Source organism: Ostrinia nubilalis, chromosome Z, assembly GCF_963855985.1.
Source record: "Ostrinia nubilalis chromosome Z, ilOstNubi1.1, whole genome shotgun sequence".
Classification (NCBI taxonomy): domain Eukaryota; kingdom Metazoa; phylum Arthropoda; class Insecta; order Lepidoptera; family Crambidae; genus Ostrinia; species Ostrinia nubilalis.
In genome coordinates, this window is record NC_087119.1 from 7,463,938 (window position 1) to 7,480,449 (window position 16,512).

Genomic DNA, 16,512 nt, shown 5'->3' on the forward strand with positions numbered 1-16,512 from the left:
AAGGAAGGCTTAATATTTATAATATTTATTAAAAAAAGGCATGCTTCCACGAATTCAAGGTGACCTTTCCTTTCCTGCCTATTGGCATCAAAATGGCTGCCTTTGAATTTAATTTCTGAATACCCTCATTTAACCCCGCTCACATTTGTCTTCATAACGATTAATCTGCAATTAAATGCAATTATGTCCTGCTGGAAGTTAGCAATGCACCACAGTGCTGTATTTCAGGTTCCTACATGAGGTTCTTTCTCATCACGACGTCATACCAGGATTTAAGGTCCGAAGACAAACTGAAAGAGAAGGTATGTGGAAAATGTTTGGCACGCGGCCTGCGCGCGCATGAGGCGGCCGATGGGGGCGAGCCGCGTGTGCGCGCGCGCTCGGCCAGACCAACCGTGGCCTCCGAGCGCAGTGCACCTACACCATACCTAGCCGCCCCGCGGAGAAAGGAACTGCAACTTACGACATCCGCGAACCGACCACATCATGAAGATATTACCTCTGTAAGTCATTTTATTTATTTTCTTTATTACCCAATCCAAAAGCTGTGCGATTGCCGCTGCGAATCAATCCGTCCCCCCGATCCTTTAGGAAATAAATCGTTTTCAACCTACCGGCCGGCTGCCCTAAATCTTTGGAATTTAACTTCGCAAGGCGATATTTCAGAATAATTTAAGTTATTATATTTAACTGTGTTGGGTGGATACGGCCGGTTACAAAATGATTGTGTCCGCAACAGTATTTAAATTGTCGAGTAATATTTTATTAGTGGAACGTGAAATAGCGCAATAGTTTTAGAATTAGTTTTGAAAAGTGTAGCTCCTTTCTAATGGCATTCGTTATTTGGTGTCGCAGTGGAGGGTGTGGGAACGAGCTGCGTGCAACCAGTCGGAGCCGCCCACTGTGCGCCCGCGACACGCGCGAGAGTAGCGATTTAGACGATATCATTGCTTATTTCACGTTTCATAATTCTTGACTTATAAACCTCATTATGGAGACTGAGGCTTGACCTGGTGTAACAAAACCAATTAATTTTCAATTTAATTGAGCGAGACTAGAACCGGTTGGTTGTATGATTCGGTCCCATGTTGCAAGATAGGCCCGCGACCTACGATTAGGCAACAATATAATTATGTTGGATGAATGATAGATCACTCTCGTGCAAATCGGGCATGCCCTTACCCTACTTATTACTTTAATCATGTTTAATGTTTCAGCAATTTTGTGGCCAAAAACGTTCCAAAAATGTAAAAATTGTGATATCTATTTCGCCACGTGCTACCACAGAGTCTTGAACCACCCTCATCCATTTCATTAGTCCACCAGTCCATAGTAGTTTCTTAATTTTTTATCATTAATTAGGTGAATTTTAATACTTTTGCAGCCAGATTTGTGTTGACAATGGATAAATTAAAATGTCTTTCGCCATGTGTAAGTTACAAATGAACTACTCGTAAACTGTTAAAAGATATCGATCTGTCTAATTTATCTAATCCATCCGTTCATTATTTTTATGTTTTATATCATTATTTCAGTGAATTTGATAAATTTTTCAATTTTGTAGCAAGGAAATGTCCCGAAAATTGGTAATTCATAACCAGTTTGCCGCGTGATAGCACAGAGTCTTGAACTACCCTCAAACTTATAAAATGTGTCTAATATTCTAATCCATAGCAAGATTTTCTACTTTGATGTCATTATTTCAGTGTTTTTGATACAGTTTTCAATTTCGTAGCAAGGAAATGTCTCGAAAGTGGAGAAATAATATTGATATCCATTTAGAGATGTGGCACAAAGTTTTGAACTACCTACCCTCAAACTGAGAAAATGTCTAATATTCTTCTATCCATCAGTCTATAGTAAAGTTTCCTAGTTTTCTATCATTACTTGGGTGTTTTTAAATAAATTTTGGAAATGTAAACGTCCTTGTCCCGGAAATGAAGAAATTATGATATCTATTTTGCTACCTGCTGGCATAAAGATTTATTTCAACTACCCTTAAACTGTAATTAATTTCTTGTACCGCCGTTATGATTATAACAGTTTAAATTTGAATTTTGAAAATATTTGTAGAGTTATAATTTTGAATATCTGCGGTCGGCCGTTTGGTGTAGTGGTTCAGAACGGACTACTATGCCGGGAGGTCCCGGGTTCGATTCCCGGCCGGGCAGAAATTGAAGTGATGAATTTTAATTTCTGTGACGGGTCTGGGTGTTACTATGTATAATATGTATGTATTTAAAAAAAAAAGTATATAAGTAGTATATCCGTTAAGCTAGCACCCATAACACAAGCATTAAGTTGCTTACTACTTTGGGGCTAGCTGGCGCTGTGTGAAATTGTCCAAAGATTTATATAAAAAAAAATGTACAGGATCTTTCTGGTGTGACCTATGAGCCACCATCATACAACTCCTTATTTATTTTAAGTGAAAAAGGGTCAAACGAGCTTTTCATTTTTTGTCCTGATTTAAAAAAAATTGACGTTATTATTTTTAAATGATGAATTTATTACTGTATTTAAATGATGTAAGTTATCTCCAAATACATATTTCTTTTTCAGCTCGATCCCATTTCACATGTTAGCTTTACAAATCTATCAAATATCGACCCTAGTTACGTGTATCCACCTATATTCTGCTTTGCAAACACCTCGATCAACAAATTCCTTACGATATTTATCGATTGATTAATGTTAACCCCTGAGAAAATTAGGAAATTATTCGTGGCATAATATGAATACAATCAGCCAACTTTTAATCGCATATGAATATAGTAAATTATTAATATACCTACTGAAGAAATGAAGACTGAAGAAATGAGTATACTTACTTGAACAAGTAATTGAAATAATGGACTTAACATATTAAAATTATGCAATATTAAATAGAATCGTAACAATAAAACTGCACACAACTCAATGCTGATATTATTTTTGATATAATGATTTATTATTATTTACCTGGTTACCTACATATGTAACCGCCAAAATTAATACGCACATGTTTTGCGTGATACCCACATTTTAGTTTACATATTTCACCAACGTTTGCGTTAGATTGTTGAACTCGTTCACTTTGTACATATTATTCAAATACAACCATTTAAATTCTTCTCTCGCCTCGTAGCAGTCATTCTATGTAGGGAATAAATTCACAGAACATGAAACTTGTGTTCTTGTGCAGTACTCTGCCAGTTCAACCGTAACTGAGGTAGTTTCAAATTTACAAATAACTATCTCTCACGCTAATTTTTGCCCTCGGTAATTAGAACAACCTCGTATCACCGATTTCCCGTTTTTCAGGTAATTGGTCTGTATTGCAAAGCCGGAAGATAGGTTGCCTAGAGCCGAAAATACGTGTCTTAACGTAGTTTAGTGCTTCGATATTTTGCAAACCGGTAAACGAGTCTGGTTGATAATGAATGCAATCACTTCCACTAGTTGGCCTCAATTAGTTGAGATTATACATGTATTAAAATTCCCCTTACAAATTTTATAATTTACAACTGTTTGTTGGAGCGTTGGGGCAAACGTTAGTCGGGTTGCATAACGATTATTCGCCGAGAGCTTCTTTGAAATGCAGCCGTGACACGGCGCGGCGCCCCTTGATCACAAGTGTGCAGGCTCGCCTGCGCGCTGCACATTTAACAAAGGCGTGACTGCACGAGGATGCGCTCAAACATACCACCACTTACCCAACGTCGGCATTACAGCTAACTTACAGACATTTGGTAATAAAACATCGTTGCTCAACCAGACGATTGACATTTAGTTACCTATAAGACGCAGGGACTCGCGAGCTTTGCAGTTTCACAGTTTCTTTCGCACCCACATCGCATCTTGCACAATTCAAAATTAATAATCGCATTCTTGCAAAGTATTACAAATGGAACATACCTACTCACTTTTTAGCTATGTAAGCTCAATAGTTACCCAACTATCGCATTGTGCGTTCAAATAATAGTGGGAAGATTGATGTGCAAAACCTCATCGCGGATGCTTAGAGTTATCACGACGGAATCGGCGCTCTCGTAACCAGGCCTCACCTCCGACATTGTTATGATTTAGAAAGGAGATGCTGTGGGAACCGTTTCACAACCTCCTTGGGAACAAAAAATGTTCTAGTCCAGAGATCTTAAAAAGGAAAATGGCACCTTGGTGTGTGGCTGCCGCATTGCGTGGCGAGGTCACCCTACTTTTTACCACTTCTGGTTTCTGCCCGACTGACCTTGACGCGATTTGAGGTTACAATTACGCATTCTGATCACCCACGCATGCGACATAGTAAATGTCACAAATATAGAAAGTGCACTTTTTCCAACGTGACTCGAAATCGCGATTTATGATTTCTCCTTTAATGAATGCACCGCCGTGCCCGGTCAGATCTGTCTATTCCATCTTTCTAACTTGTTGAAATTCAACCAAGGTTTCACGCAACTTAACAACAATAAAATACGTTCTAACGGCACAGGTCGGCTCGTACAGATAATTTTATATTGTATTGTAAATTGGCATACGTGATCGTGCATAAATTGTCGGCTGGAAACCAAGTGCCGTCACTCGGATGGTTCAGATTATATAAAATAGAGAAAGCCAAGGGAGTATGAAATAGTGTGATCGGAAGCGGATGCGGAACTGGTTCACGTCCACCTGACCTGACCCTGCTGGGGCGAGTTATTCAACAATCACGAGCAGAGTGACATACAGGCTGACCTTATGCGCGGCAGAGCCGCAGCAGCGCCCGAAGCCCGGCGACATTCACCCAGCCTCGGCATGCCACGCCATGCTCGCTGGTTCACATTTACCATTGAATCCGCGAGCCAACGGCCGATATCCGCTTACCCATCAAATAAATCCGCATCGTCTGCCCCTTGAACTTATGTACAACGCGACCTTTTTATGTAATCTAACATGATAGAATGTCGTTTTCTGTTTCATAATATCATGTAGCGACTCGTTAACTGCTCATCTTATGTAATAAAGCTGCTTTATAAGACGAATATCTACGAATGACGAATGACATCAATTTGGCACACATGCGCAATCTTTGAGCGTATGAATGAAGTAAGAAGGTATTTTCCGTTTTAATGGTTCTAAAATGCAAGGACACGACAATCATTCGACCGGTAATTTAGACATTAATTATTCTCGTGTTGTAATAAGTAACTTTAGTTTCCAATATTGTATCTTGGTGCGAGGTTTCCCTGTGCCAGGTATTATTACAGCCAATGTGCTATGTAGGCACAGATGCCGACACTAAATGAATATACTACCTGATTCCAATAGACCCTGACATTTTGCAGTCAAGTTAAATAGTTAGTATGCAGACAACTAGATTCAAGAGCCATGCATTTCATTATTGTTAGACTAAATTAACTTTATCATTTGACCTATCGAAGCTGTACAAAAAATCTACCTATATGAATTTCTTAAATTTAATTTATTACGTGACATTTTATTTTATTATGATGTTATTAGTAGAAAATATTGTCGATGTTCTTCTGGTGATCACCACCTGTATCACGTGGACTCTGTACAATGATATTCGAGCGAAATAGGAATTTGATATACATAGGTACCTACGCATCAAATCTCTATTTCGCTCAATGGTAAATTTTCCTTATAAAATTATAATGAAACTGAATAAGTACATACTGATTGTCTTTAATCTCTAGAGAATTCAGACTTACTTAAGTCCTAGTTCGAGGAATAGAACGAGGTAGTGATCTAAGGAGGTTTTTATTCCTGTATAATAATAAATTTTCTGAGAATAGGTACGTGACAAAATGTCTATCTTATCTCGACTATCAAACTTGAATCCGTGAGCGAATGCAAAAAGTTACAACAAATAAAGTTTATGTAAACTTTGAGGTTATTTAAAATATCAGATGCGCAATTGTTTTTTTAGTTGGTTGATGTCATATCACTAAATAGAGGACGAATCCTAGGAGTTTATTTTTATAATATTTTATAATATTACGAGTATATCCTGGTAGGAAAATGAACTTGGTTTATTCGTGAGGTCGTGCGTTCAACCGCCGAACCAGTGCAGCATGTTTTAAGTACCTAGTTTATTTAAAATGGAAACAGCGTTCACTCTGTATGAACAGTGTAATAAAATTAACAGTCAAATAGAGAACGTCTTCCCTCTTATAAGTCTACGACTACTAACAAGAAGATTTTAACTGACTTAGTAATCCGTGGTCTTATGATTCTACACAACAATTTAATGCCATTATTAATCTCGATTGTAGGGCCAATCCTTCATTTCTCTCTGGTTTTGCGAGTTAAATCTCCAGCAGCACTCCTCACATAGGTACTATACAGACTTTTTATCAGTTATAGTTTGGTCGGCTTCCAATTTGTATGAGGAATCGGCTAGCACCAAATCTGTGTAATGTGCGTACTTTCATACGTGATCAATAGCCTTTTTTTGTGTCAGGAAAATGTAATGCATACCCACCGGTCCGGGGGTTCCGGTGGGTTATGTTGGGCTCTCCCTGCCAGAAGGGCAGGGCCTACCCACTAAAAACCTGACGGGTCCCTCGGGTGGCGCTTAGTGGGGTAGCACGTAAGGCGCCGTTAAGTCGTTCACGTACGTACCCCCTCGCTTTGGCCGCAGCCTCACTCAAACTGTCGCCCTTAGAAGACAACTCTCTCCGAAGCGCGCGGGGACGTGATCAATAGCCTAAGCGCTAACCCAACTATCGGTCAATTATAGTCGATCTTCGGGGTTTAATGACCTTACGATGATGATTAATCTAGATTTTCTTATTCCAGTATCATGCTGCTGGCGTGTGTGGCGTGGCAGGTATCGGCGCGCGCGCAAGATGAAGTTGAGCCAAGAGCGTCGCCTTCCCGCGGCCTGCTGAAGCGAGGGCTGGCGAAGAAGCCCTCAACAACGACCACTCCCGCTCCTCAGGTAAAAACCTTTTTTTATCCACAATGAGGAAGCTTTTGGCCTGTATGTCACCTGCAGGTGATTATCATGATAATCAGACCGAAGGTAGAAGTTCACCCGAAATCCTCAATCACAAAGGAACTGGCTATCTTAGGGTCCTTTCAAACAACTACCACTCCCGCTCCTCAGGTAAAAAACCTTTTTTTATCAACAATGAGGAAGCTTTTGGCCTATATCCACCTGATGAAAAGTGATGATCAGACCGAAGGTTGAAGTTCACCCGGAATCCTCAATCACAGAGGAACTGGCTATCTTAGGGTTCTTTCAAACAACTACCACTCCCGCTCTTCAGGTAAAAACCTTTTTTTATCCACAATGAGGAAGCTTTTGGCCTGTATCCACCTGATGAAAAGTGATGATCAGACCGAAGGTAGAAGTTCACCCGAAATCCTCAATCACAGAGGAACTGGCTATCTTAGGGTCCTTTCAAACAACTACCACTCCCGCTCCTCAGGTAAAAAACCTTTTTTTATCAACAATGAGGAAGCTTTTGGCCTATATCCACCTGATGAAAAGTGATGATCAGACCGAAGGTAGAAAAGTTCACCCGAAATCCTTTATCACAGAGGATATATTATTAACTAATTAGGCTTTTCAGTAAAGTTATTTTCGAAATTAATAACTAAAAGCTCGTAGATAATATTACAACAAAGATCTAAAAAGGGTCTAAGGACTCGACACCTTGCACCCTGAAAGTAAATGTTATTTACGTAATTTTTTTTTTCTAAATCTATTACTTATAATAAATCTGTAGAGAGGTCAATTCTGTACATGAAATATATTTTCACAATAACTATCAGGGGGTGATTAGTGATCGATACTGATGCCAAAAATGCAATCAGTAAAATTTTTGTCTGTCTGTCTGTCTGTCTGTCTGTCTGTCTGTATGTTCCTTATAGAAACAAAAACTACTTGACGGATTTTAACGAAACTTGGTACAATTATTCTTCATACTCCTGGGCAGGTTATAGGATACTTAGGAATTCCCACGGGAACGGGCATTAGCGGGAAAATCCTTTTGTATGAAAAATCTAAACCGCTTAAGTTAGACGCTTGAAATTTGGCATGTAGGTACCTTATTAAACTTAGAGCTTAGTTACAACAAGGAATTCCCGAAATTCTCACGGAAACGGGAATAAGAGGGAAAATCCTTTTGTATGAAAAATCTAAACCGCTTAAGTTAGACGCTTGAAATTTAGCAAGCGGGTACCTTAGTAAACTTAAAGCTTAGTTATAAAAGGATATTGCAAAATTCTTACGGGAACGGGAGTTAGCGGGAAAAAACATTTGTATGAAAAAATCTAAGCCACTTAAGATAGACGCTTGAAATTTGGCATGCAGGTACCTTAGTAAACTTAAAGCTTAGTTACAACAGGATATTGCGAAATTCCAACGGGAACGGGAGTTAGCGGGAAAATACATTAGTATGAAAAAATCTAAACCGCGTAAGATAGATGAAGGGGGTAAAACGGGTTCCACGCGTACGAAGTCGCGGGCGGCCGCTAGTTCGTAATAATTCTATACCGCCTACTTTATTCTCAGTTTGGCCCTAAGGTTGACTGGAAGAAAATGCCGAAAGGCATTAGGTCCGCCTTATGTACACCGTTCTATGTGCATATAAGTTTTAAATAAAAAATAAATAAATAAATCCTAACTAACTCAACACCCAAATTCTAGTTTGTATTTCAAATTTTAATTAGGTAGGTAAATCACACAATAAATATCATTTGGTACCTCCTACGTGAAAGTTATTTATTTAAACTTTAATGCCAAAATAAATTTGTACATAAGGCGAACTTAATGCACTAAAGCATTCTCGACCAGTTTACCTTTGAGTTGAGCAGAAAAGAAATTTGTTTGGCGGTACTTCAAGTTACAAGAATTATTCAGATTCTGCCAAAGTCATAGAAGAATTAATGTCCTGAAGCGAGAAGAAAAAGCCTTGCCCGTTTGTAAACAAGTTTTTTTTACCCAGAAAGATCTAAGTGCCCATTTCTCTAAAAAAAACCTATTCTTAGTCCGGCTGGCTAACCACTATCCTTGGACGAATAAACCACCTGGTTTATTCGTCCAAGCCACTATCCTATCCAACACAACATCAATGCTAACAACATTGTTGTGTTTCGGCAGTAGGAAGAGAAGAAACTGAGATATAATATTAATTCACCTTGTGGATGGTAAGTAAAATCGCGATCGTAGAGAGCTGTGCAAATTTTTAACCTTTAATATTAACCGGTATTCTTTGATATTTAATTATTGTGATAAGGATCTGCTGTATCCTATTCAAAGCCGAAGAAATCATCATGCCAATTAATGCTTGCTTTATTGGATTCATTTTAACAGTTTTATTTGCTCTATATTACATTAATACGTTTAAAATACTTAAAATAATCGACCCAGTTGTGCTATTACATAAATAAATAACTAGGTAAACATTAATTAATTTGTGATTGATGTATTGTCGATCGTGGATTGGCAGACAAACGACCTAACGTGCAGTTCAATAAACACATTTCCGCAATTTCATACTGGTAGCTCAATAAATGTGTTAATTAAGTATATTTTAAATTGCTATATGGCAGCTGCTCCAATTGAGTTGCTAAAAAGATTGCAATTATTGTACTTTAAAGTACCTATGGTAAATAAAGGTACTTAGTTGACAAAAGAAGAAAATTATGTGGTATGTCTTATATCATCGGAAACACAAAAGTCTCAGTTAGGCTCTAATAGGGTTGACTAATTTTGTTGTCCCGAAACAATAGCTTCGGTTAAGCGTTATTATGTTACCCGTGCAACGGTAACCGGCCCGTTGCGGTTTCACAATGAGGCATTAGGCACGCCGCTCACGTGATATCTTATTGCTATCGGATGGAAAAAAGCCTAAAAGCCTTTTTCACCATTTTGAATTCTACTTATTAGATAACTAGCTTTCCGCCCGCGGCTTCGCCAGCGTGGAATTTTGTCTGTCACAGAAAAACTTTATCGCGCGCGTCCCTGTAAATCTATCCTATGTCCTTTCCCGGGACTGAAACTATCTCTATGTACCAAATTTCATCAAAATCGGTTCAGTGGTTTAGGCGTAAAAGCAAGGCAGACAGACAGACAGAGTCACTTTCGCTTTTATAATATTAGTATAGATTTGGTTGATCGAAATGACCCTGAAACTGCTCTGATTCTGGTTACAAAGTTCAGTGCGTTTACGAAAATATGCGGATGTAGGTAAAGCAGAATAAAAATAAACTCACGGCAATGTAAAGCGCACGACAAGAGTAATAATTTGTATTATATCATAAATTAATGCAGTTATTTGTAAAAATCGTGTCTGTAGTTTTGTATCTTTTGCCGCGAAGTGTGCTTTGCATGGTCGAACAAAAACGAAAAAATGTTAATGAGAAAAATTTTCATTCCGAATTAAGTTGAATGTCTTAGTTTGAGCTCTAAACAGGCCATTGGCCAGCACTTGATTTTTCCTTGTAGGTAGTGGATAACCTGATCACATTCATAGCTCTTACTTTGAATGTTTGAATGACGTCAACGAAGAATCCTGATAGCAACAAATAAAGCTACATACTTATAAAGTGTCTCCAAGATTGACGACGACTTAACGATAAATGCCACTATCACGGCAAAACGTGAATGCTTTAACGACGTCAACCGCCCATAATAATGTGCATTAACATACATGGCATATCAAAACATTGGTGGCAGATTTCGCAAAGGGGACGACACGATTAATCCGGTTCAAGGTGAGCAGGACGATCGCCCGAGGATGGGGTCACCTTCTCTACCGACCTTTAGGTGACCTTCATTTCCTCACAATCATTTCTACCTGTGTCATGGTGCAAAGCTTAAAAAAAGATTATTGTTTTTTATTAATACGGAAAACCAGAATGCATTTGTCAGAATCGTGACTCGAAGTGCGGGGAACAACTTTTTTGTATTTGCACAGGTCAACACATTTAGCTGTTAGTTTAATTTATTTGCGAATGCAATGAGTCGTGACTTTTATAAGTACCTACATTATGGGTTTGTGTATTTTGGGTGTTCTTGCATTATAATGACTGAAATTGGTGCTTTGGAGAATGCTTATTAAAATATTTGTTTCCTTTTTGCTATAGGAAGAGGAATACGAAGATGAAGGTGACTATCCTGCCGAGGGAGAACAGGAGCCATCCACAGAGGCGCCGCCCTCTTCCACGGAGGGCAAGAAACTTGTAGGCGGAGGCGTCAGGCCTTTCCGCAGCAACACTGACCTCCTCGAGACTTTGAAGAGAAGGAGAGCACAGGCTGCTGAAGGTAACAGAATAACATTCATTTCAAGGTCATGAGATCTAACTTAAATTCTTATGCGTTTTATCGTTTCTAAACATCTTTTGTGATGACAATCTTTGAGTTAAAAGAATGCAAATGATATTAAGTAATATTTTAATAGCTTCGCAAAACTTTTAACACTATTTTACTGAAAGTTTCTGTTTCTGAGAACTCTAGATTTTGCAACATGTTTGTGACGGGTAAACGAAAAACCGAGGTCATGCGCAGTTTTAACATGCCTACTATCACATTTTTGATTACTATGAATCTTAGACTCTACCTACCTTTGACCACTAAGTAAGCATGATGGATTGTGTACCACAATGGAACTGCCTATCATACCTTCAACTGCCGAAACATAGCGAAGTAAACGTTGTTGTTATGGCGACAGACTACTTGGCATTTTGCTAATAATTATTTTATTGTTCTGACAGCTAAGCACTCCAGCCACGCTCCCATTGCCGCCGCCGCACAGTCGGAGGATGCCCCAACAGAAGCGCCTCCCAAGGGTAACTTCAGTGAGTACCTTTATACATTTTATTACATTATCGCAAACTTAAATGTAGCTAATCTATACTAATATTATAAATGCGAAAGTAACTCTGTCTGTCTGTCTTGCTTTCACGCATAAACCACTGAACCGATTTTGATGAAATTTGGCATAGAGGTAGTTTGAGTCCCAGGAAAGGATATAGGATAGTTTTTACCCCGGTTTTTAAAACAGGGACGCGCCCAATAAACTTTTTCTGTGACAGACAAAATACCACGCGGGCGCAACCACGGGCAGAAAGCTAGTCTTTAATAAAGGAACAGAAACTTTAAAGTAATTTTTATTTCAAAAATGTTTGAACAATATTGTAGTGCGTTGAATCTAAAATTTTAATATCAAAAAGACGTGATACAAATGAGTAGGTGTGTAAAAGTAAGGAAAATGGAATCATTGAATGCAGTTCTCCAACTATGTAGGTATCTAAACACTTCCAAATATAGCAGAAGAATGTCGTCCCTCCATGATTCACAGCCTCAGCACTTCGGTATGCGATGTGTGTCGTAGAATTCAAGATAAATGATATTTCCAAGCAGATTTTTACGGTCACGGCTAAGGCTTTGTGTCTGGTTTAAATGGAGAAAGCGTTAAAGTATGATCCATAGTCGTCATAATAATGCGCTTTTCCAGTTTGGTCCTTTATTCGCCTTTCGAATTCAACCAGAAATGCAAAGGACTTTTTAGGCATGACTTCATTTTAAAATCTTGTAAGTATTTCAAGCAGTTGAAACTTTGAACTGCTAAAAAAAGTAGGTAGCTCGTGACTTCAAGCCACCCAGTTCAATCCTCCTGTCAAAATACTGATTTATCTTCATTATGTAGTCTTTAGCCCTGCTTGTACTTACCTGCAGCAAATTAACATTTATTTATTTATCCTCGTTGCACATAATAAATAACATTCAATTTACTTGTTTTAGGTAAGAAGAGGTTCAACAACGCCCCTCCTGCGCGTGAGGCAACGTACGACGACGCACCTGCTCCCTCAAAGCCCAGCAGGGGGCGTTTCGGCAGACGTAAGTATTTATTCTGTTCTGTTTCTATTTAGGCTTTTCTTGGACTCAATTTTTATATTCTCAGGCTAAATACTTAAGCAATGAGGATGATGAATTTCAATTTAAGAGTTATGTATAAAAACTAACTTCAAACTAGCTTCAAATCGTAAGCAGACAAAACCCGCATGTGGGATTGGCGCGTTCAATGAACACTGTTCATCTACAGACTTATAGTTATTCTGTTTGTTCTATGAATCATATAATTAAAAGATGGTTTCACTTGTAGAACTATTTTTTGAAAAAATCGCTGATAGATTAAAATCTACGGACCACACAGACTTGGACTGACATACAACTTTTTGTTCCAGCGGCCGCACGATCTATCCCTGAACCTGAGAACGAGGAGCAGAATGACGCTGCTCCTCCCACCAGGACTGGCAGGGGATTCTCTCGAAGGGGGGGCTACTAAGTCCTAAAAATACTCATGTAATCTAATTCCTAAAATCCTATTCCCTAATATTCAACATGGAGAAGCGAGACTAATGACACCTTCATGGCATTCTCTTCATTGCATTTGGACAAGTAGTTATTGAAAAACTGATATTCTTCATGTAATACTGACAAATGACGAACATAAAAGGAAATTAGCTTTTTTATACTTTTTTATTCTCAAATTATTTTTTCACTACATTCTTAGTTTTTCAATTTTTCACTCTCCGATAGAATGACTCCAGAGGTGATGTAAATAATAGTGCTGATCATAGTCTGCGCCGATGGAAATGGGATATCTTGCGAATGCTTAAGGAAAGTTTCTGTTTCTGAGAACTCTAGATTTTGCAACATGTTTGTGACGGGTAAACGAAAAACCGAGGTCATGCGCAGTTTTAACATGCCTACTATCACATTTTTGATTACTATGAATCTTAGACTCTACCTACCTTTGACCACTAAGTAAGCATGATGGATTGTGTACCACAATGGAACTGCCTATCATACCTTCAACTGCCGAAACATAGCGAAGTAAACGTTGTTGTTATGGCGACAGACTATACATAAATAATAGTGCTGATCATAGTCTGCGCCGATGGAAATGGGATATCTTGCGAATGCTTAAGGACGACTAAGATTGGCCCCGAATTGTCTTGTCCTTAGTGATATCAATAGGTTTATTGCTAACTCAGTCAGTGCCTGAGTTAGGGGAAAGGCCCAGGGACTGACTGAGATAAGTGCTAGAACTATACCTAAGTCGTATCACATTTATCAACCCGGACAGGGATCGTAACCGTTTCAACTCGAAGCGGTCAGTAAATTCTTTGTATGAAACACCATACTGCAACGCACACTTATCGTAACGTAAACGCCTCGCCTCGCGGTTGACAGTGCCTTGTTGATCCCATTCAGAGTTGATAAATCTGCTATGACCTTAAAATCACTGAGACAGTTCAATCTACTAAGTAGATTAAGATCAACTCATTCGCAAAAACCAATCCTTTTGGAACGGACTGTGGTTACCTCTCTGACAATATTATAAACGCTTAATAATTCCATGTTTTCTATCTTTATGTTTCTTTAGTTTGTGTATTCAATTTAATTTATTTTAAACTCTGTCTATTATTACTGTATGACAAAGCCGAATTATGGCTGAAAGATCACTATGTTTTACATTGTCTCTGGCGACCACAGAGAATACCTCTAGGGATTATTAGTCAGTCGCAGAAGTATTTTGTTACACATGCGAAATGGATCTCAATCGTTCGTATAATTGTCTCTCTCACTCGTTCATACGTGTTTTCAACACCAAAGATGAGACAAACAAAATAAACATTTCGCTGTGAAAGAAAGTGTTCAAGCCTCCGTGATCCTCCCGTATAATAAGTAAACTGCCATGTATTTTAGTCTGGCTGAGGTTTAAAATGAATTATTACATGTTAATAAGTACCTACTTTCTATTTTTCTATTGTAAATTATACTTTATAAGATATTTTTAAATACATAATTTTAAATTGTCGTACAGATGGCTTTTATTATTTCCTTTGGATTCCTAATTTTATTCTTGCTTTAAATTAAATTACACTTGCACAGTTAGGTAAGCTAAACAGAATTCTCTTCAAATCATTCATGTTGCCTAATTTGTTGGAAACTGTCCAGCAGACTTCCTTGATTCCTTTGAAGATTACGAGTAGATTCACTCTAGAAGTACTACTCGTAGAATTTTGATTGATTCTTCTTATAAACATAATTATGACCGTTTTAATAAACATAATTTTCATCAAAACATAGTGTTAGGTACACTTAGGTGAGGTTACACATTAGTTATAGTCCAGTCATTACGTACATTCAAAAAAGAAAATGAATTTGCGCTTCTAATTTTTTAATATGTTGTAGGGGATACCTAGAAAAGCTTAACTTGAGATTGTCGACCAAGCTTTCCTAGGAGCTTTCGCCGCCATGTTGAAAAAAAGGGTAAAATTTGTTTTTCGGCAATAACTCGGCTATCCGATGAGACTCGAAAATTTTTGTAGGACACTTTTTGTAGCTTTCTTTGTGCTCTACAATAACGCCCGAACCATTTTTAGCGTATCATGCATCGTTATCGAGATATCGATCGATAAAGTCAAAAATTTTAGACACAATTTTTTTTTTTCTTTGGGTCTTAATAAATATGAAAAATTGTGGAATTCAAACTTGTAGAGCATATTCAGACCTACAATTTCCTTCTTGGATTTTTTTATGTTGGACAAAAATTACGATCTCCAGCGCGCCGCAAAGTCGGTGAATCCACACTCAGCGTCGAGCGAGCTGCTCGCTCGGTTGTGTCTGGATGTCGAATCGAATGGGAAATTGTTCAGGAAATTGATGGGATAAAAAATAAGTACATAGAGCAACAAATTAAGGATCACACAATAGTAATTTATTAAACAAATAATTTGTTTGTGCAGTAAAAAAAAATATTTTTTTACAATACAAAATAAACAAAACAAAATAAACGGAAAGAAAAATATTTTTTTCTGCACTCGAGACACGAACGATGGACTTTTTTTTATGTCTTTTTTCGCTTGGATGGTCCAGGCTGAAGATCTTCGTCCTCCGTAAACTCTTCGAGTTGTTGTGTCTGTTGAACCGTTGGAAATGATGCTGATTCGATGAGAGCATCGTCATCATCATCGTTCCAGACATCGTCGTCGTCGTCAAGCAAAATGTCGACTCTGGCGACGTTACTGCATGTTTGCCCACAACATGTTAAAAAATTAGAAGCGCAAATTCATTTTCTTTTATTTGCCTTTTTTTCAGACGAAATGACTGGACTATTAGGTACACTCCAGTCAATTGAGTATACACAGGGTCAGGGTGGAATTTCGTAATACCACCTGGAGGGCAAGTACCTACTCTTAATACTGTAGATAGGAATTTTACTAAAACGAAACATTCCTAAATTTTTTAAAAGAAAAATAACTGCGTTCATAGATTTCCAAAAATTTTTGCCCACACCCGGGAATCGAACCAGCTAAAGTCTGTTAAAAATTACACTTGTATTTTTATTGCATCGATAGTTAGGGTTAAGTATAAGAATGAAATCTCTCTAACAAACTTGACAAATCAAATGAAATGTTAAAATATTTTTATTAATTAGAGAAAATTGGGGTGAATTTTCGAAAATTTGGAAATCTTTGTGTCCAGTTCCCTTTCTTTTTAAAAATAAA

General features: G+C 38.0%; 1 protein-coding gene across 1 annotated transcript; it reads left to right on the top strand.

Annotated features, from left to right (window-relative positions):
* The first annotated feature begins 375 nt into the window (after positions 1 to 375).
* Positions 376 to 14,822, top strand: LOC135087078 (uncharacterized). The gene is made up of 6 exons (XM_063981922.1): positions 376 to 503; positions 6,781 to 6,922; positions 11,080 to 11,257; positions 11,707 to 11,790; positions 12,737 to 12,832; positions 13,180 to 14,822. Exons 1-6 carry the CDS (start codon positions 487 to 489, stop codon positions 13,278 to 13,280), a joined length of 618 nt encoding a protein of 205 aa, XP_063837992.1. The 5' UTR covers positions 376 to 486; the 3' UTR covers positions 13,281 to 14,822.
* The last annotated feature ends 1,690 nt before the right edge of the window (positions 14,823 to 16,512 follow it).